Below are 17,872 nucleotides of genomic sequence, written 5' to 3' on the forward strand. Positions count from 1 at the left end.
GAGCACAATAATCTGCTTTTATTAACCCATCATTCACTTTATGTTTTGTTCACGGAAAGAGAAGAATAAAAAAGTAGCATGCTGAAGGCGCGTGTTGGGAGGTCCTAACTTTAATTACTCGAGCTTTCTCTTCATAAATGTAAGAACGGGAGATTTACTTCATAAACTTAAGAAGAATAACTCAATTGTTGTTGTGGAGTCCAGACCGCCATAATGCAGAGCTCGTAAAGAAACAGGGAAAACTAAAGGTAATCCCATAGGTTTTGTTTTGTGATGCTGGTGACATAAACTGGTGCTTTACAGGCATCCTTTTTCACTTCTATGCCCTTCTATGACCAAGCAACTCTGGGCCAGTACACAATAGACGCTCGCAATACGAAAGCATAACATCTTCACAAATGAGATGAGATGTTGGACTACTGCTACTGATCACTCAAAATACTGAACTCTTCCCCCAATAGCACTTCCAAGTACTTCTGCTGTTTAAGCTATTGATAATGTATTTTCTCCTGCTGCTTTTACTGCAACTACACACTACTAATGATGATCCTGCGTGCTATTCTCCAAGACATGTGTTGCTGGTTTAAAAATTGTTAATACATTTGTAAATATGTGTTTTGAATAGTACACAGAGTTCACTAAATATGATAAAATACTACCTACTTTAAAGCAAAGTAACTCATGCCCCTAGAGGCCATAGGCGCCACTGCAGGTGTCTTAGCATGTTGCGTTTTTTTTACTCATTAATTGTCCATGAGAGTAAATACTAAACTGACAGAAAAGACAAAGGGAAAGAGGGATATTGTACATCCAACTACACAATTGAGATATTTTTTTTTTTCACTCTTGGCTGTAAACACTGCTAAAGTTGAGCTGGCCCGCAGTTAGCTTTGCCCGTTTGCTTGTTACCTTCTTCTTCATGATTCCATTAGTGTGTATTGGTGGGGGAGCGATAGGAGGCTTATTTTAGTTTGCATAGAGGATCAGGAAGTGAAATAAATCACTGGAAATGTCGTGGGTATGGATTTGTTCGTGTAAGATAGTGATAAAGATGTGTTTGACATTATTACCAAATGTCTGGAAAAAGCATAATACCCCCTCTTTATTGTAATTTGCAGCTGTATTGATTTACAGGATGTTTGAGAATTCTTGTTCAAAATGCTTTACAGTGAAAACAAAGAATAAAAGGATGAAAATGAGGAGATTTTCTTGTTTTCTTGTTATTTGCTTCAATCTCATCCATCCACACTCCTGTAGCACTACATATATTTCTTTTTTCTGACAGCTCCTGCGCTAAAGCTAACAGTAGATTTACAGCTGCCTGCTCTGCTCTGTCCTGCCCAGTGGGGTCTCTGTGGTTTCCCCCGCTGAGCTTTGGATGTGGCTTTTTATGTTGTACTGAGCGGTAGTCATCCTTTTTACTGCGCGCACCATTTTATGGAAATACCGACAAGCGGAATGATGAGTAAGACAAACTAGCATGTTTTCAAGGATGGAAAGTTAACACGCTTTTATTGTCAAGCTCAAGGTGAGATTTTGCATATTGGAATATTTTGTTGATGTAGAAAGTAAAGAAATAGTGGCCTAAGAACCCCCTATTTTTTGCCCGTGGTGACTAAAACGTATCATGTTGTCCTAACATTTCCATATGGGTTTTGTGTCACCTCTGCTCAGATCATTTGAGCACATTCCTGATTTGCATAGATTCCATTGTGGCTGTTATTAATTTAATTATGAGAGAGAAAACATGACTGTGATGGGGGTTTAAGAGGAGAAACAGCTGCTCCAGCAGGCACATGATTAAAGATACTGGTGACACTTTCACCTTGTTGAGTCATTTTACCGACAGCGGCTCGTCAGCAGAATCCTCTGCTCAGTGGGGGTGTGACATTGAAAACGTATATATCCTCTCTGTAATACCTCTGAGTTTAGTCCTTGTCATTTTGAGGAACTTTATGACATCTGATTTGGATCACATAGCACAGTATGCACATGGTTTTATGTTGTCATTCATATAACCTACCTGTATCTTACCTGTTGACAAAAAGCCTAATCTGCTCACACAATCTGAACTAATGTATTTCAAAACAGCAAGGACCATGAAGAAATTATGCATTTCTTTTGAGATTTCTACTTTATGTTACCAGCAGTGCAATACAGTGATCTTACTGTATCACAAATTGGTTTAACATCTGGTGCTTTTTAAGGTAAGATAAGAAAAAATAAGATGGGAGCAGAGGGAGGAAAGGCGGGGAAGAGAGAGTTCAGCTTCCTGGCAGCCTGGTGGATGAAGCTGTTCTCCAGTCAGCTGGACCTGGCTCGTAGACTCCAAAGTCTTCTCCCTGAAGGCAGTACACTGAAGAGATTGTGTGATGGGTGCGTGTGATTCCTTGTGAGGCTTTGCGGGTGAGATGGGAGGAGTAAATATCCTGAATGGAGGGGATAAGACGCACCAGTGATCTTCTCAGCTGCTCTCACTATGCACTGGAGGCTCTTAAGGAAGGATCTAATGCTGGCAGCGTACCACACATTGATGCTCTCTCTTGTCTCTCTCTAGAAGGTGTCAATATCTGGGTTTTGGTCTTTTCTACTTGCCCAGACTGAATACGGTTTACAAGGCTAGATTGCATTCTTGCTCAGAGTTTCTGCGCTTACAAATATAACACACATGTTGTGAGAAGCTGGTTTTAGTGGTTTCTCCGTAAAGGCAAAGCTTTAGTTTCTTTCCTAATTTGGGAAATGCACGAGGTTGATTGATAAAGAGTCCCATACTATATGTGCGCCAAACAGTATGGAACTAATCCGTTATTTCTCATTAGAGCCTGACCTCCCCAAAAGAAGGGACTGTGCGTTCCTTCACTTTATCACAAGCGTGAAAAATATTCTGGTGTGAATGTAATCCAAGGTACTAAGTGTGTCTGCTTTTTGTGGTCGCGCTGGAGCTGATTAAAACACACGCAACACTTTCGTTTACGTTTAGTCGTGGTCTTGGCGTGGACCGCGTTTTTTTCTTTTTTTTGACAGAACCCGCAACACTCATCAGATTAGCCCTATAATCCCCAGAGCTTCGCATGTAATGGTCTGTAAGTGCCTATACACAAACACACAGATGCATGCTGGATTTCCTCCCCGCTTCGTGCTGATGCATCACTGTCGCAACCCACTCTGATCTGGCCACTTTGATCAGCTTCTTTGGCAGACTCCAGCCATCGATCAATTCGCGAGGCCTGCGGAGAAAAAGGAAGTATTTGGACCGCTACAAATCACACCGTGTTTGTTACTCTAAGGTACAATGACTAACCTGGAGAGTATCCCACTGTCTTTCCACGCCGCTGATCAGAAAGCTTGTGTTTGGAGACCCTCCACGCCAATCTAGCTCATTATGTTGGGGTCCCCATAAACACGAACGACCTCACCTTGACCTGAAGCGTACCGGGTAGTGATTAACATGCTTTGATCCCGAGTAAAGCAGTAAAAAATTAACCATCGTGGTCCATCCTGTTTAGAGCAGTGATCCATACATCTGATGGTACTGCTTTTGTTACTTTGTCATGCTGTTCTACTGTATCTGTGGAGTTAGTTTAAACCACTTTGGTTCATTTTAGCCGACGGTATATGAAGCTATAGGTTATCTTTTAGTCGTGGGTTTGAGAATTGTTGTGCAATGGATTTTCTTGCTCTCCCTTTTGATGAGACAAAGTAGGCTTCAATACCTAGAAGTGTACCTTTAAGAACCCTAGAAGCATATGCACTTGGACAAAGTCAAGAGAAAAATCACCTACAAGTTTTTAACAATACAATATAAACGCAGCGCAAATGACTGATCAAATCCAGGAGCATTACAGCAACAGTTCTAAGTCTTGTTTTCATTGGAGACTTGAATGATGATCCCAACTTGGCAACTATGACATCTCCACTTGGGAGTTCTAGCGCTCGGGGCCCCAGCTGAAAAGGTCGGCCTCACAGTTCCTTCCTGTTATTTATAAAAGCATAAATCAACAACATTGCACGTTTCCCCATCTTAATACCTCTGGACTGGTGTGGATTTATTGATGGTGGATGTTGTTGCCAGTCGCTGTGTCGGGGGCGGTGGAAATTTGATGTATTTTGCACTCAGCTGTTGGGGTTTTGGCATTGAGTAAACTCCAAAAGGAAGCAGTGATACAAGTCCTGGAGATAAGGAGGTCCACTGACTTGTGAAGTTGCCAATAATGGATGAATGTTGGCAGAGTGGTTAGCCATTCTGCCGGTCAGATTGTGGGTTGATCCTTGCACTAAGCTCATAACGTCCTGTTGGGTTCGGTTTCTCTCATAGACTATGTATTGTTTACATGATATTTCCCACTAAGCCAGGGTTGTCAAAACTTTTTTCACTGAGGGCCACATACAGAAAAATATTCAAACAACTGGGCCGCACTAAGTAGAGGTCAGATATATAACTTCACCTCTATTGTATGAAAGTTAGTAAATTCAATAATATGTTAACTATGCTTTTTAATTGAATTGCTTAAAGCTTTCTATTACTGGATTTTCATTTATTTTAAATTAAAAGCAGTATGCAGTTGGCCACAGTTGGCCCGCGGGCCGTAGTTTGGACACCCCTGCACTAAGCATGATACAAATGTGTTAAAATATGTACCATGCAACACTGTCTTTTTATTGCTTTATGCGTAATGTTTTAAACACAGACCACTCTGCAGTCCCATCCGTTTATGACAAAGGCACTGTTTGCTGCAGAAGCGTTCAGCCGTCCGGTACCTCCTCCCTCGGTCTCGCTCTCAGTTCATCAGGAGGAAGATTTTCTCTGGCTCTGAGGAGGAGGCCAATAACAATAATGAATGGAGGCTTGTTCACCCTGATCCCGAGAGTCCGCGCTTCTTGTCTATGTTTCTCACACTTATGAATAGAATTAACACCAGCTGTTTGTAAAGACTACCAGCTTCCTGACACTAGACATGTTTGCTATTGATATGCTTATGAGGGCCAACACATAGTTTATTGTGCATGCGTTTGGGTTCTCAGACTGTTGTTGATGGTGGTGGTGCTGCAGCAGTAGCAGAGAATAACAGAGGAGCTGCAGTATAAGGCTCTATAGCTGCAGTGGGACAGGGCTTTTGCTGAGTCAGAGTGCAGGCAGCAGTGATGAACAAGCAAAACGCTCTGCTCAGCACTGACACCCTGCGGACATCGCTTAACTTGCAACAAAATAACACTTTTGACTATACTGTTGTAGCTTTTGTTGTTTTGTCATTATTGAATGTTCAGTGTTGGTTCTGCAAATTGTTTCTGCATTTGTTTGCATTCAGTCTATCTGTTTTTACATGAAGCAAAAGTAATGCCTGGGACCAAACATTGAAAAAGAAACATATTTGCAGCCACTGTCTATTGATTGTTCGTGGGTTAGTAAAAGTAATGGCGTAAATGCTATAATCTAATGTTTGTTTCCCCTTTATTATCTTTGCAGAAAAGCTGTACAACTCCACTGGACGGGAACTGCGCAGAGCCCTGTTCTCTCTCAAGCAGATATTTCAGGTAACTGACAGATTAACTGGTTCTTTATGTCTGTTTGCACACTGCGTTTTGACTCATTTGCACTCACTCACCGGTCAGATCTGCAGATAGGCAGTTTGTAGCCTGCAGACACAAAATAACATGAGAACGCAGAGGAAATGTACTGGCTGGAGATGCCGGCGAGAGGGAGGGCAGTGTGGCAATGCTAGATTTGATTTGGAGCTATATTTCCTGGAGATATTTGCTGAAACTTGATAAAGAAATTTGATTCGATTTGTTATAACAGCAATTCACATTTACCCTCAGCTTTAGCCGCACATAAAAGTCAGAACTTTGAATAAACAATATTTACCCGCATTAACTTCTACACTTCAGACTTTGCTTGTAAAATTTAGTGTGACAGCATTACACATGAAATTTAAATCATGTGTCCTCAGATGACTGGGAGAAGTGTCGAGTGAAAGCATTGGTCTCCGAGCTGCCGTTTTTCTATTTTATCTTGTGATTTTAGAAACTTTGCCAATTGACTGGAGTCTCCATCACAGGTCTATAGCAGCGTGGTGAGCTATAGAGAGACAGAACTGTATCCTCCTCATAGTGTTTATTTGTGCGATTGTCGCTAAGAAACATTAGATCGAGAGTACAGTTGATCATTTTGCAGAAATTTAGATGTTATTTTAAGGGGAGACATTTTTTTTTTCCATTTTCAGGTTTTGGGCCAAATTGGTCTTTGAACATATAAGCTTTGACCTGGAAACAAAGAAATATACCTAATCATCACAATAGCATGTTTAAATATTGCGCTGATTCAATGTTTTTCCATAGATATATATGGGAAATAGTCATTTCAAGGGCCATTTTCTTAAGACAATATCTCCACATCAGTAACTCCTACAGGCATCAAATTTCCCAGCCTTGGACTTAACACATCAGAGGGATTTTTTAACATCTATTTCCTAGCCTGATTTAGCCTGATGAGTTTTGAATGTCAAAAAACAATGTCAATTTTTATTTTTTATTTTAAAACTAAACAAGGTATCCAAAATCCCCTCTGAAAAAGTATCTGCAGCTAATATGTCAACAAAATAAATTTGAATCTGGCTCAATCCGTTTTTCAGATTTCGCCAACATTTTTTGGGGGGCATTTTAAGGCATAAAACGCCTTTTTTTTATTTGAAAACATATAATGACTGAAAACTTGCAATATTTTTTTCCCTCATATTTATGTCAGTAATCTATAGGTCAAGTTTCAAATTGATATCTTTAAATTTAAAAAGTTTCCCTATTCACCTGCAGTGTCTCGCCTTATTGTAACACTGCAGTACAGGCGGAAGTAAGGAAGGGAAATGCATTGTTATACAGAAGTCAAATCTCTGACCTTTACTGATATATTGGGTTGTTTGTAAATAAACTGTAGAGAGATTAGTTTGGGGTGCCCAAAGTGTGGCCCAGGGGAACAAATGTGGCCCTTAGACCATTTTTTGTGGCCCTTGGAATATTGTTTACACTGGCACACCAAAAATTATACGTTTTACGGCATGTTTAATGACTACAATATTAGCCTTGTAACCCCTGCCTGAACTGAGAGCATTTTCTCCAGTTTGGGATCGCCCAAATAAATCTAAAAGCATAAGAATAAGGTGTCAAAATCGTAAAAAAAATGAGACAAGCAAAAAGCAGCCAAAGAATAACCGAAAAGTGACAAAAAAGCAATGAAAAAACAAAAAAGCAATATAAAGAAATAACAACAAAGTGGCAATAGCGGAAGGACAAAAGATCCGTTTAGATGAGTTTTGTTTACACTGACCTTATGGATTTGGGTAAAATGGAGAAAATGCACTTGGTTAAGGTGGGGGTTAAGAGGTTAAAACTAACATTTTATTGTCTGTCAAAGCTGGTGTTATCGTTCCAAGCCTAAATTAAAGCGTGGGAACAGTTTGAAACTCTTTTTCAATGCAGTCAGTTAAACGTTTTACCGCGTTGGCCATCGATCTGTGGCCCTCCATGCTCATAACACTTCAAAAAAAAGTTTGGATTCCCCTGGAATAGACAGAAAATGTAACATAAAGGAAAAAGCTTTACATGTGGAAGAATTTACAACAAAGCTAAAACTTAAACTAATTGCTGGTGGTCACAGTAGTTTCCATCAGAGATCCTTCTAAAAAGTCCTGTAATCGATGTGAGACCAATTTTTCGTACTCAAAAGCTACCTAATGCTTAAGCTCTAGTTTCCTTACAGTCAAAGAAACACTGATTAAGAAGCAAAACAGAACTGCATTGTTGTGCCTTTCCCTCTATGATTTAGTGTTTAAAATATACGTTCCTTTGTATTGCAGGACGACAAAGACCTGGTCCATGAGTTCGTGGTGGCAGAAGGACTCACGTGTCTGATCAAAGTGGGCGCCGAAGCCGACCAGAACTACCAGAACTACATCCTCCGGGGTACCAAAGCCTTTCTTTTTTTTCCCCCTCTCCCTCTTACAATTCTCATTCAGAGCACGGGCCAATCGAGGAGCTCATTTGTCAGCCAAAAACAAAAACACAGCGCTTTCCATTCACTTACCCGGGGACCACATGTGCTTATATATACACCGTGTAAATCGATGATCCCCTCACACTCTTAGCACGTATAAACAGGCTGAAAATTTGCGACCTGGATCATGTGGAGGGTAGGCCAGCATTAACAGCCGCCTAATTTATCTGTCCCAGGTTGATGAGGTCAAAGGTAGCGGGTGCGGGTCAGCGGGAGGCTGCAGCAGTGTTTAAGTGTAGCTCAAGTGTTGGCTAAAGAGTCTCCACTGTTTCACAGCCTGCTGAGAGGGGCAGGTCTCACAGACTGAAGTGGCTAATAAAATACAAGCAGGATATTGCAGATCATAAAACTCATTTCCCCTTCTTTTACCTCTTCACCTTTACATAAAACATCAATATTAATTATGCTTATTTGTGTAGACTGAGGTTACATATTGATTTGGGGATATTTATTTTCTATAGACAATGATCATTAAGGGCATTTACTATTTATTTCCAAGGCCCTTTCTTAAACAAAATTATACAGGACATACCTTAAAGGGACTATACAGAGTTTAAAAATGTTAAAATTATGTATTTTCCTCCCCCTACATGTTTCAACAATGTCCTATTGTGTAGAATGAGCCCAGACCTGTTCACCACAACTGCCTCTAAAATCCTGCACTGGCACTCACAAAGGTGTTAATTCGGGTCTTAAGTGCTGTCATGCACGAGCTTAATATAGAAAGTGCAGTTACAGGTGTTGTCCTGAGGTGGCAGTAGTGAATATAAAACGGCTAGCTTGCATCTAGCCCCTTTAACTTGTAGCATTTGTAATGATGATAGTTTTTTTGCAACTATAGTAAAAGTAGTTGAAATTACTTAGATCATTCTGAGTGCTCCCATCTTGAAAAAAGTGTCAAAATAAGCAAGGAAAATGAGGATGAAAACGCAACATAATAGTGACAAAAAAGCGTAAAAGAAAGACAAAAAACAAGTCGAAAACATGACTACAGAGTGATGAAAAAGCAACATAAAAGCCACAAAAGAGCCACAAAAAACAGGATGAAATGCCATGAAAATTGATTGACAAAAATTGACCCCAAAAAAGTGGTAAAAAGAGACGAAAACATGACTAAAGAGTGATGAAAAAGCAACCAAAAATCTACAAAAGAGCGTCAAAAACGTGCCGAAAACACAACACAAAAGCCACAAAAAAGGTAGAAAAACATGATGGAAAAAACAGACAGAAACAGTGTCAAAAAAGCAATGGAAAAGCAACAACAAACGAGACAAAACAAAAATACGAAAACGCTTCAAAAATGTGATGAAAATGCAGTGACAACACGACAAAAAAAACACAGTTTTCTGGGTGCTTGGCTTTCAAATGAAGCATTTCACAGGGAACCTCTCCTGTCGAGAAGCTTTAATATTTGGGTAAAGCTGAACTTGCGCTCGGTTAAGGGGGGGGGGGGTTAAGGGGGTTAAGAGGTTAAGGTTAAGATATGAATGGTATGATTCGGCTTTGACAATATTGATAACAAAGATAAAGATAACAAATGACTTTCTGATGAGCTATTGGATAAATTCTGCTCGCAAATAATGGCCCAGTTTACACACAGGCGGTTTCCTGTAGAAAGGAAGAAGATTTCACAGTATCACACATGCTGGGGATTTTTTTTTAAATGACTGTTTGTCCAATAAACAAATCATTAGTGCATGTGCTCCCTCATCATCAGTGCATGTGCAATTAGATCCAGAAGCTCTTTTCTCAAACCTGTTTCAACTCTTGACCTAATTGTGAGCGGAGCGGCTGTGGAAACGTGCGCTGTAGTAGATCACTCTCCCCGGTGAGCTATGTGTCAATGTGCGCGGTTGCTGGAGCGCAGATGGACATGTCAGCGTTGTACAGGGATCTGGCTGCCTCCACTGTTGACGGCTTCCAAAAAGGGGCGCCGTTTGTGAGGATTCCCAAAGGAGGGGTAAATTAGACCCCTCTCATTTTCACACGTGCGCACGGGGAAACTTGGAGCTGTAATTGTGTCTCGGGCGCTTCACATGTGGGAGTTTCCTCCGTAATGTCTTTCATGTTTGGGGCAGTTTGAGGAAGAAAAAAAAAAACAGTGAAGAGGAATGTGCTTTTTGAGCCGAACTGCCTGCTGCGCATTACAAGACAGTTTCACTCACGAACACAAATCAATCATATGACATAGATATTATTAACAAATCCATTTCAAAGCTTCTCATAAACATTTTGCGTGATGCCCCAACAGTACCTGCCTTCAGTGCTCCTCTGGTCCTGTGAAACAGTGCACCGCCTGGGTTTGGCCCTGTTTCAGAGCGTGGTGTCCTGCACTGGTCAGCTCCTTCCTTTTCCTCCTACACAGCTCCCTCCGCCCCACAACATAGCAGTTAATCCGTTTTATTCTCCAGTGAACGTCCATTGGCCAGAACAATAGAAGGCATTTGTCGCTTAGCTATGAGTCTTGCCCGGATACCTCCTCGTTTGTCCCTTCCTTGTTTCCAGTAGCACCTCTTGTGGCGCCTCCACTGTGCTGCAGGTGTGGGGGGGCTCCCGATGCCTATTCAGTGTTTCAGAAAAAGAAATGTGTTCTCAAATGTCTTTAGCTCATCAGCCAGCTGTGTGTTTACTTTTAAAAAACTTTTACTTCATGGCTTGTACGGACTGCAAAAAATCTGTACAAAAGTATCCAGTAAAACGATGTGAAACACAGAAACTACAAATTAAGTTAGCAAGGCAGAAACGCTGCTGTACCAAGAGAGAGGGAAATACTGCATTTTGCATATTATGTCCTGACCGAATATAACCGATTTCATGATTTAGTCCTTACATCTGATGAAGCTGGTTGAGGACTGTTTCAGGCTTCGTTTGAGCTGGAAAACTTCTCAACATACTTCTGCGTGAGCTCTCTCCTCAGGCCGCCAAAAGTCCAGTTAGTGCTCCATCATAATGTGGGTGGATGGCGGTGGTTCTCCCCTGCAGCGGGCCCCTCACACCTGGACCACAGCACTCTCAGCCTGGACTTGGCCCATCAGAGCGGCCCAGGGGAGGCCAGTGTGTGCCTCTATCAAACCATCAGCTAAATGGCTGTGAGGTCATTCCTTTGGGGGGCAACTGTGCGCACGGGCACATGTGGATAAACACAGTCAGCGTTTATTCATACAGTGCAAAAACATAACATCACTGGAGGTCAAAATATTATGCTTTCTTTCACAATGTAATAGACATAACTGTAAAGGGTTGGAACACTATGTAAAATACTGATGAACATAAGTCTTGTTCATAAAAGACATATGACTTTTAGATCTCATTGATTAACATTTGCAATATACAGTAATCTTTTCAATTTTCGTCCAGTCCAGTCCCAAACAAACTCCATGTTTTAGTCCTTTTGTGTCAGCTGCGCTCGTCCATAGATCTTTAACTTTTTTTCAACAGCAGTAGCCATAATAACTAAACGCTGTTGACAGACTGCAGGGGTTGCCTCAGCCGTAAAATGAAAACAGCTTGTGCGAAAGGTCAGAATAGTTTAAGTATCACACTCTTGCTCCGTGCGGCTGAAGAACACAGGCACGAGGTAAAAGAAGTGTACCGGGTTCGGTGGATCATTCTCCACTTTCCCAATGTTTACTAAAACTAACGGCAACAACAAGGTCTTAATTGGCAGCTGTAAAAGTGGGAGCGGGGTGGATTAAAGGCAGACCAATTGCAGTTGACTTGAAGTAATTATGCCCCGCTTTGAAATCTCCTGACATTCCTCGCCATAAGCTTTGTTTTGAGCTACACTTTCTCTGTTGGCGCTTTAGAAAGGCCGTGCCATTTCTGTCTGTTTACACAACACATGCCATCTCCAAGACTCGCACAAATCCAAATTGGAGCTGAATTTTGTTCCGTAAATTACATTATCGAGCCCCAATAGTTGTTCCCAGGCTTTTTTTTTAAATAGGCATTGGTCTTAATTTGTAGATGTAGTAAATCTATATGCCTTAACTTGTCAATATGCCGGCACGGTGACTGAGTGTGAGGCTTTTCTGTGTAGAGTTTGTATGCTTTTTGTTTGTATTAGTGTTTCCTGTTACCTGAACCGAGCGCATTGTCTCCAGTTCGGCTTTACCCAAATCGAAAAGCTTCTCGACTGGAGAGCAACAGTGTAATGCCTCATTTGAAAGCAAAGACCTAAGTCAGTTTTTGTTGCTTTTTCATTGCTTGTTTTCACCACGTTTTTTTCTCACTTTTTTGTGGCTTTTTTTTTGGTTTCTCAGCACATTTTTCACGGCTTTTTGGTCACTTTTTTGTTGTGTTATTGTCACTTTTTTGTCGCTTTTTTTTCACGTTTTCATCATTGTTACATTTTTTAAGCGGTTCTGCCGTGTTTTTGCCCGTTTTTGTTGCTTTTTCATTGCTTTTTTTGCTTCATATTAGTTGTGTTTTTGCCACTTTTTTCACTTCATTTTTGTTGTGTTTTTGTCTCATTTTTAGTGCTTATTTGCCTTGTTTTTGCCACAGTTTTGACGCTTTTTTTAAGCTTTTAGATTTGGGTAATGCCAATCTGGATAAAATGTGCTTCAGGTGAAGGTTAACAGATTAAGGTTTCTCCCATTCTTATTGTTCACATCCCATAAATCTCCCACAATACTATATCTCATCAGTTGTTGCCATTCTTTACGCAAATACATCATTACATTCGTGGCGAAATGCACCGAGTTAAAGCTTGCGGAGGAAAATGGAGATGCATTGTGAAGACTTTTGCTGCTTTGAATAAGTCATGGCCATAGATCATTTTGCGCTTTTATCTCTTCCTCTCCCTGTTCAGAATGTTTCCAATAACATGGCCATTATTTTGCCATAAGTAAACCACCTGGGCTTCCTGTTCTTGAACCGCAACGAGGAGGTTGATTTTTGCTACCACCATCGACAGATTTGTTTGTTTTTTTGACGATGCCTGGCTTGAGAGAAACAAAACTGAGACTTTTTATTGTGTTAAATGGCCCTGGAAAGGAAAGCTATAATTTCCTCTAAGATGAGATTTATTTAAAAGGTCTATCTTGCCTACATCCATAAAATATATTAGTAAAAGCCAAGTTATTTGTTGTATTATAAAATAAACAAAAACACATTGATTACTTGTATTACCCAGCCTTAAAGTGCCAGTCCCACTTGAGCTTTTATTGCCGCAATGCTGTAACTTTAGAAAGCTGCAGGCTGCTTCACAAAGTACCCAAAAACACAAGACCCCATTGTACTCTATCTCTATGGCAGTCCGCTGTGTGTCGAGGCATAAAATGTTATACGCTGCACGTCAGTAAACACAAATTGCACTTTTAAGGGAGTCCGGCCCAAACAAAGTAGGAGTCGCAAAATCGTATTGTGCTACATTTGAAAAGAAGACATTACTACCGGCATTGTAAGTTCTTTTAAGCTCAAAGCACTGTAACAGAACTCCTGCTTTGGTTAATTGAAACACCAGGCACCCTCAAGTTAACAGTGCAAGTTGGAAGCTCACATTGGAAACACTGTGTTGCCGTCTGCTTAGGCCAAAAGTCTGGATAATCGCTACAGTCCAGTCTGGGCTATATTTGTCGAAACAGGGTTAGTACAGGTGCTTTGACTTCCTTGTTTATGCGAGAGTAGAAGGACGCAAGGTGAATCGAGAGTGGAAATCCGAGGGCATACCCAAACATCGATGCAGTCAACAAAGGAACTGCTGACACATGTTCTGCAGTGAGAAGGAGGCCTCGGGAAGACTTGTGTAGTAGCAGAAATGTGATGCCTGGTATGTTGTAAGATCTCGTGGGAAAACGCTGATGTTTTCAAACCTGGACCATGCTCTGCTCTGCTGGAAGAAACTTTCAGTAAAACTTCAACTTTAAAGTAGTTGACGTAAATGACATGGGATTCATAAAATTATGAATCTAAAGAAAAATGATGCCGATGTACTCCATTCTCAAACCACAACAAAACATCCCTTGATCATTTATGAGTTCATGAAAAGTTTTAGCTTTTTGTTGCGTGATTTTCCTGTTTGACAAGCAGAAGGAGCCTCTGAACCTTCCTGTCAGCTCAGACCCTGGGAGCCCGTTCCAGAATCAGAATTGGTTTTATTGCCATTGTTAGAGAACTGGTTCACAACCAAGGAATTAAAACATATACTTAGATAAATGATACACTGTAAAAACTTTAAAACCATAAAAACCATCCAGAGTGGTGAAGCCTCAACAGCATACCGTATTTTCCGGAAACAGTGGAAAGGTTTGGAGCGAGAAACTTGTGATGGTGAAAAGCAGAGGTTACTCTTAATGCAATGAAGAAAACAAAAAAAGCTAATCGCGGGCAAAAAGCTCAATGGCCGAGGAACGAATTCGCAAATGAGAGCTTGAACAACGTGCTGCCGGGAGAGGCTTGTCAACGGAGCAGTTACACCTACATGCTGGTGCTCCGGAACGACTTATATAGGTTTTTTTCTTTCTTCTTCTGCGTTTTTTGGCTGGTGCGACTTATGCTCCGGAGCGACTTCTAGTCCGGAAAATACGGTAGTTCCTAGGATTATTCGGGGCACTCAAACACAATTTAAGTTCTTATTTTTTTTACTTGATGTACTTTTTTGGTAAAGTTTTCATCTTTGTGGACAGTTTGGTCTGCACACTTTCAATCAGAACCCCTGAGATTTAACTGTGACGTTGAGGAAAGACACAAAAACATCGAGCAATGTCATTTTACTCTCTTCATAAGAGGTTTGGGGTTTATCTTCCATGTCTGACCTCTTTTGGCTTCATTTTATAGCCGTGTTGTACACCTGCTTTTGTATGAAAGCGTCATAACCTCAGAGTACATATTACGACATGCATTTTTGTGGCCCATGTTTAATTGCGGTGCTCCTCTGAAGTTAAGAATGCCCCGATGCCAGACAACCTTTGAGTGAACTGTAAAGCTTCCCGTGTTGTCATGTTTTTGGTTTGGTCTGGGTGACGGGACATGCCCCACCCTGTGCCTCCCCTCAGACACAGACCTCTTGGACCTCCTCACGTGATCTAACATCTGAAGCCAATACGGCCACACCTGCCTGACCTACATTCTGCCTCTGTCCTCTGAGTGAGCGAGTGCAGGGCAGACACTCACATAGATGGCTACAGCGTGTTGATTCATATTTTTGGGGGCGGATGAAGTCATAAAGTGAAATGGCATCTGAATATGAGCTGCTTAAAAATGTATTTCATGATGCTTGAATGATCATGCTTAGAAATGTTTCAAAACCTGACATTTCAAAACCTGACATTTAACGGAAGGCTAAGTATAAATCAAGAAGTTTACTTTGCTTTTTTAAAAAATATTTACTGAAGTAGGTGTAACGTTACTTTAAAATCATTTTACGTTGCGTAAGTTAAAAGTTGTGGCCCAAATATTTACTCAAGTAAGAGTAAAAAAGTACTTGGAATTTTTTTTTACTGGAGTAACTGAGTAACTTTTGAGCATAAAAGTTTGATTCATGTTTCAGTTGTGACATAAAAACATACAGAAATAACACATCAAAATGAAGATTTTTCTTAAAGATTTACTCACAGTAGTATAGGTGCTATTTACTCAAGTAATAGTACAGATACTTCATTTTAATATTGCTCAAGTAGAACTAAAAAGTACTGAAACTGTATGTATGTCATCCATCTGACAGTTTGATTCCTTATCTCCTTGGCGCATTGAGTTGCCTTGTGTGCAATATAAATACACTTGCCTTCTCTTGGCTTAAGTAAGTGCTTTCTTTGTCATTGCACAAATTTACAATAAAATAAACAGAGACTTCCAACGACTGAGGATGGATTCTTAAATTTAGCTTAGGTTTCTGAGGTTATTTGATACAATTTAACGTTGTAATATTTTCCGTGTACTGTTAAAGAGCATTTACCCCTAAACTGCAGTACTGTACCTCTGCCACATAAGGCCTGTGCTTTCATGCATCTGTGTGCGTTCCAAGTTTATCTACTTTTCTCCTGTCTCTCCTGTGATGGCTCAGTGATTAGGCCTCCTCACAGACAGTTTGCCCCTGACTCCAGCAGCTCCTCTCATCAGCTGCTCTATTGTTCAGTTTTATTTGCATGTCTGTGGGGAGTTTGTTTGCCCTGCTCTCCTCAGTAAACCGTGTCAGATGCTGGCGGGCGCCTCCTCACTCCTGTTGTTTTACTGTACAGAGGTCTGTTGTTTTGGTTAAAGGGGGTCGACTGGCAGAGCCCAAATGTCTCCCTCTAATGGCCTGGGTCATTAGCTAAATGTGAAATTGTCTCGTCTTGTTCATATCCAGTAAGAGTTCTGTGATTTTCCTCTTAATAAGGCTGTCTTTATGGACTAGACCAACAGTAAATCACTTCACTAATTATTAACATTCATGGGTTAACAGCACGTGACAAAAACAAGGCAATTTGTCAGTAAGTAGCTATACTTTTATTACTGTTTAGCATTACTGAACTATACAGAAGAACGGTGCCAATGCACAACAATTCATGAACTAAAACCTAGAAGAGACAGCTGAGGCACCGGTGCAAGTTGCCTTCAAAGTCTATTACCTCATGACTGACACTTCCATTTCACATTTGTAAATAAAATAGATTTCTGTATTTATTAAATCACTTTTCACTTTTTCAGCTACACTTGTCAAACTACAAAAAATGTAAGTTAGTTTTCATATGAAATGGTGAACACAGTTTTCGAGTGGGACCCAAAGCTACTGAAAACTAAAAAAGTGAATTACAAAAAGGTTATACGAATGCTACAGCAATAGGTGTTATTTCAAATATGTTTCCTGACCTTATGCAGTGCAAAGCATGTCTGCCTCTTGTGAGTTCAGGGAGGCCCACTCCAACAGTGAGCCCTGTTAATGCACTACTTAACAAGATAAACCCAGAGTAAGAGCCGAGGATCTGGATCACCTCTGAGAGCCCAGCGAAAACAAATGCTGCAGCTTGACCCATTTTTTATCAAGTCCAACAAAATGAATGAATCTCAAGGGAGCGGCCGGGTGTGTCATGGAGACGCCAATGATGTTTATAAATCTGTTTCCAAATATGAACACATTATTTCAAACTTTACATTTGCATTTGAATGCCATTATTAGTCCTCCAATTGCAATAAGATACGGTATGTTCTATTATGAATAAGATATGAAATTTGCTCATAATTTAATTACAATTTAAAGAGAATCACCAATGTTTAAATGTGGGCGTTCCGGTCAGCCCGGGTCTGAATGAGTTACAGACCGCACTTCTCACCTCTGCAGCGGTCAGGAGCAGCCCTTCCGGCACATTCCTCTGAAGGCAATAGCTGTGGTTTCACAAAAGGCCCAGAACAAACCACCACCCCATCTCCCTCTCCAACAAGTCAGTGTGCTTCATTTCTGCTGCCTCGCATGTTCTTTAACCTGGACTGAAGGAGGTATGGTGGTCTATAGGCTGCTTTGGGTGGTTCTCTGACTGTCGTTATGTAGAGAAAATGCATTAGTATGACCTTAGTCCCGGTGTAGAGCTGGCAGTACTCAGAAAGACTTTTTTGTCTTGGAGGTGGTGCACCGTTTCGGAAGATCAGAGGAGGTCTGAAGGTAGCCTTCCAGATTTCCTCCGGGTCCTACGGTTTCCTGTACCTCCAAAAACATTCTGGTCAGGTTGGCTCAGGATTAACACCTGAACACTATTTCGATGCACGCTAGTACAATGACAAATAAAGCACTTGCTTACTTGCTTATTTATGATGCATAAAGTCTGTTTTAAAAAGCAATTAGTCATACGTTTGGTGTTGAAATAAAAGCGCAGAAGCTACAAGACTAGGGCAATGTGTCAAAAAATGTAT

The 17,872-nt window shown here is 40.8% G+C and overlaps 1 protein-coding gene across 5 annotated transcripts in view; it reads left to right on the top strand.

Moving 5' to 3' along the window:
* Positions 1-17,872, top strand: part of fhod3b (formin homology 2 domain containing 3b) — a 74,740-nt gene that overhangs the window by 35,766 nt on the left and 21,102 nt on the right. For all 5 annotated transcript variants that reach the window (XM_079560850.1, XM_079560851.1, XM_079560852.1 and 2 more), the window contains exons 4-5: positions 5,465-5,532; positions 7,848-7,953. In XM_079560850.1, coding sequence (XP_079416976.1) covers positions 5,465-5,532; positions 7,848-7,953 — 174 coding nt within the window. The remainder of the gene's footprint in view (positions 1-5,464; positions 5,533-7,847; positions 7,954-17,872) is intronic.

This window comes from Gobius niger (assembly GCF_951799975.1).
Source record: "Gobius niger genome assembly, chromosome: 8".
NCBI lineage: Eukaryota > Metazoa > Chordata > Actinopteri > Gobiiformes > Gobiidae > Gobius > Gobius niger.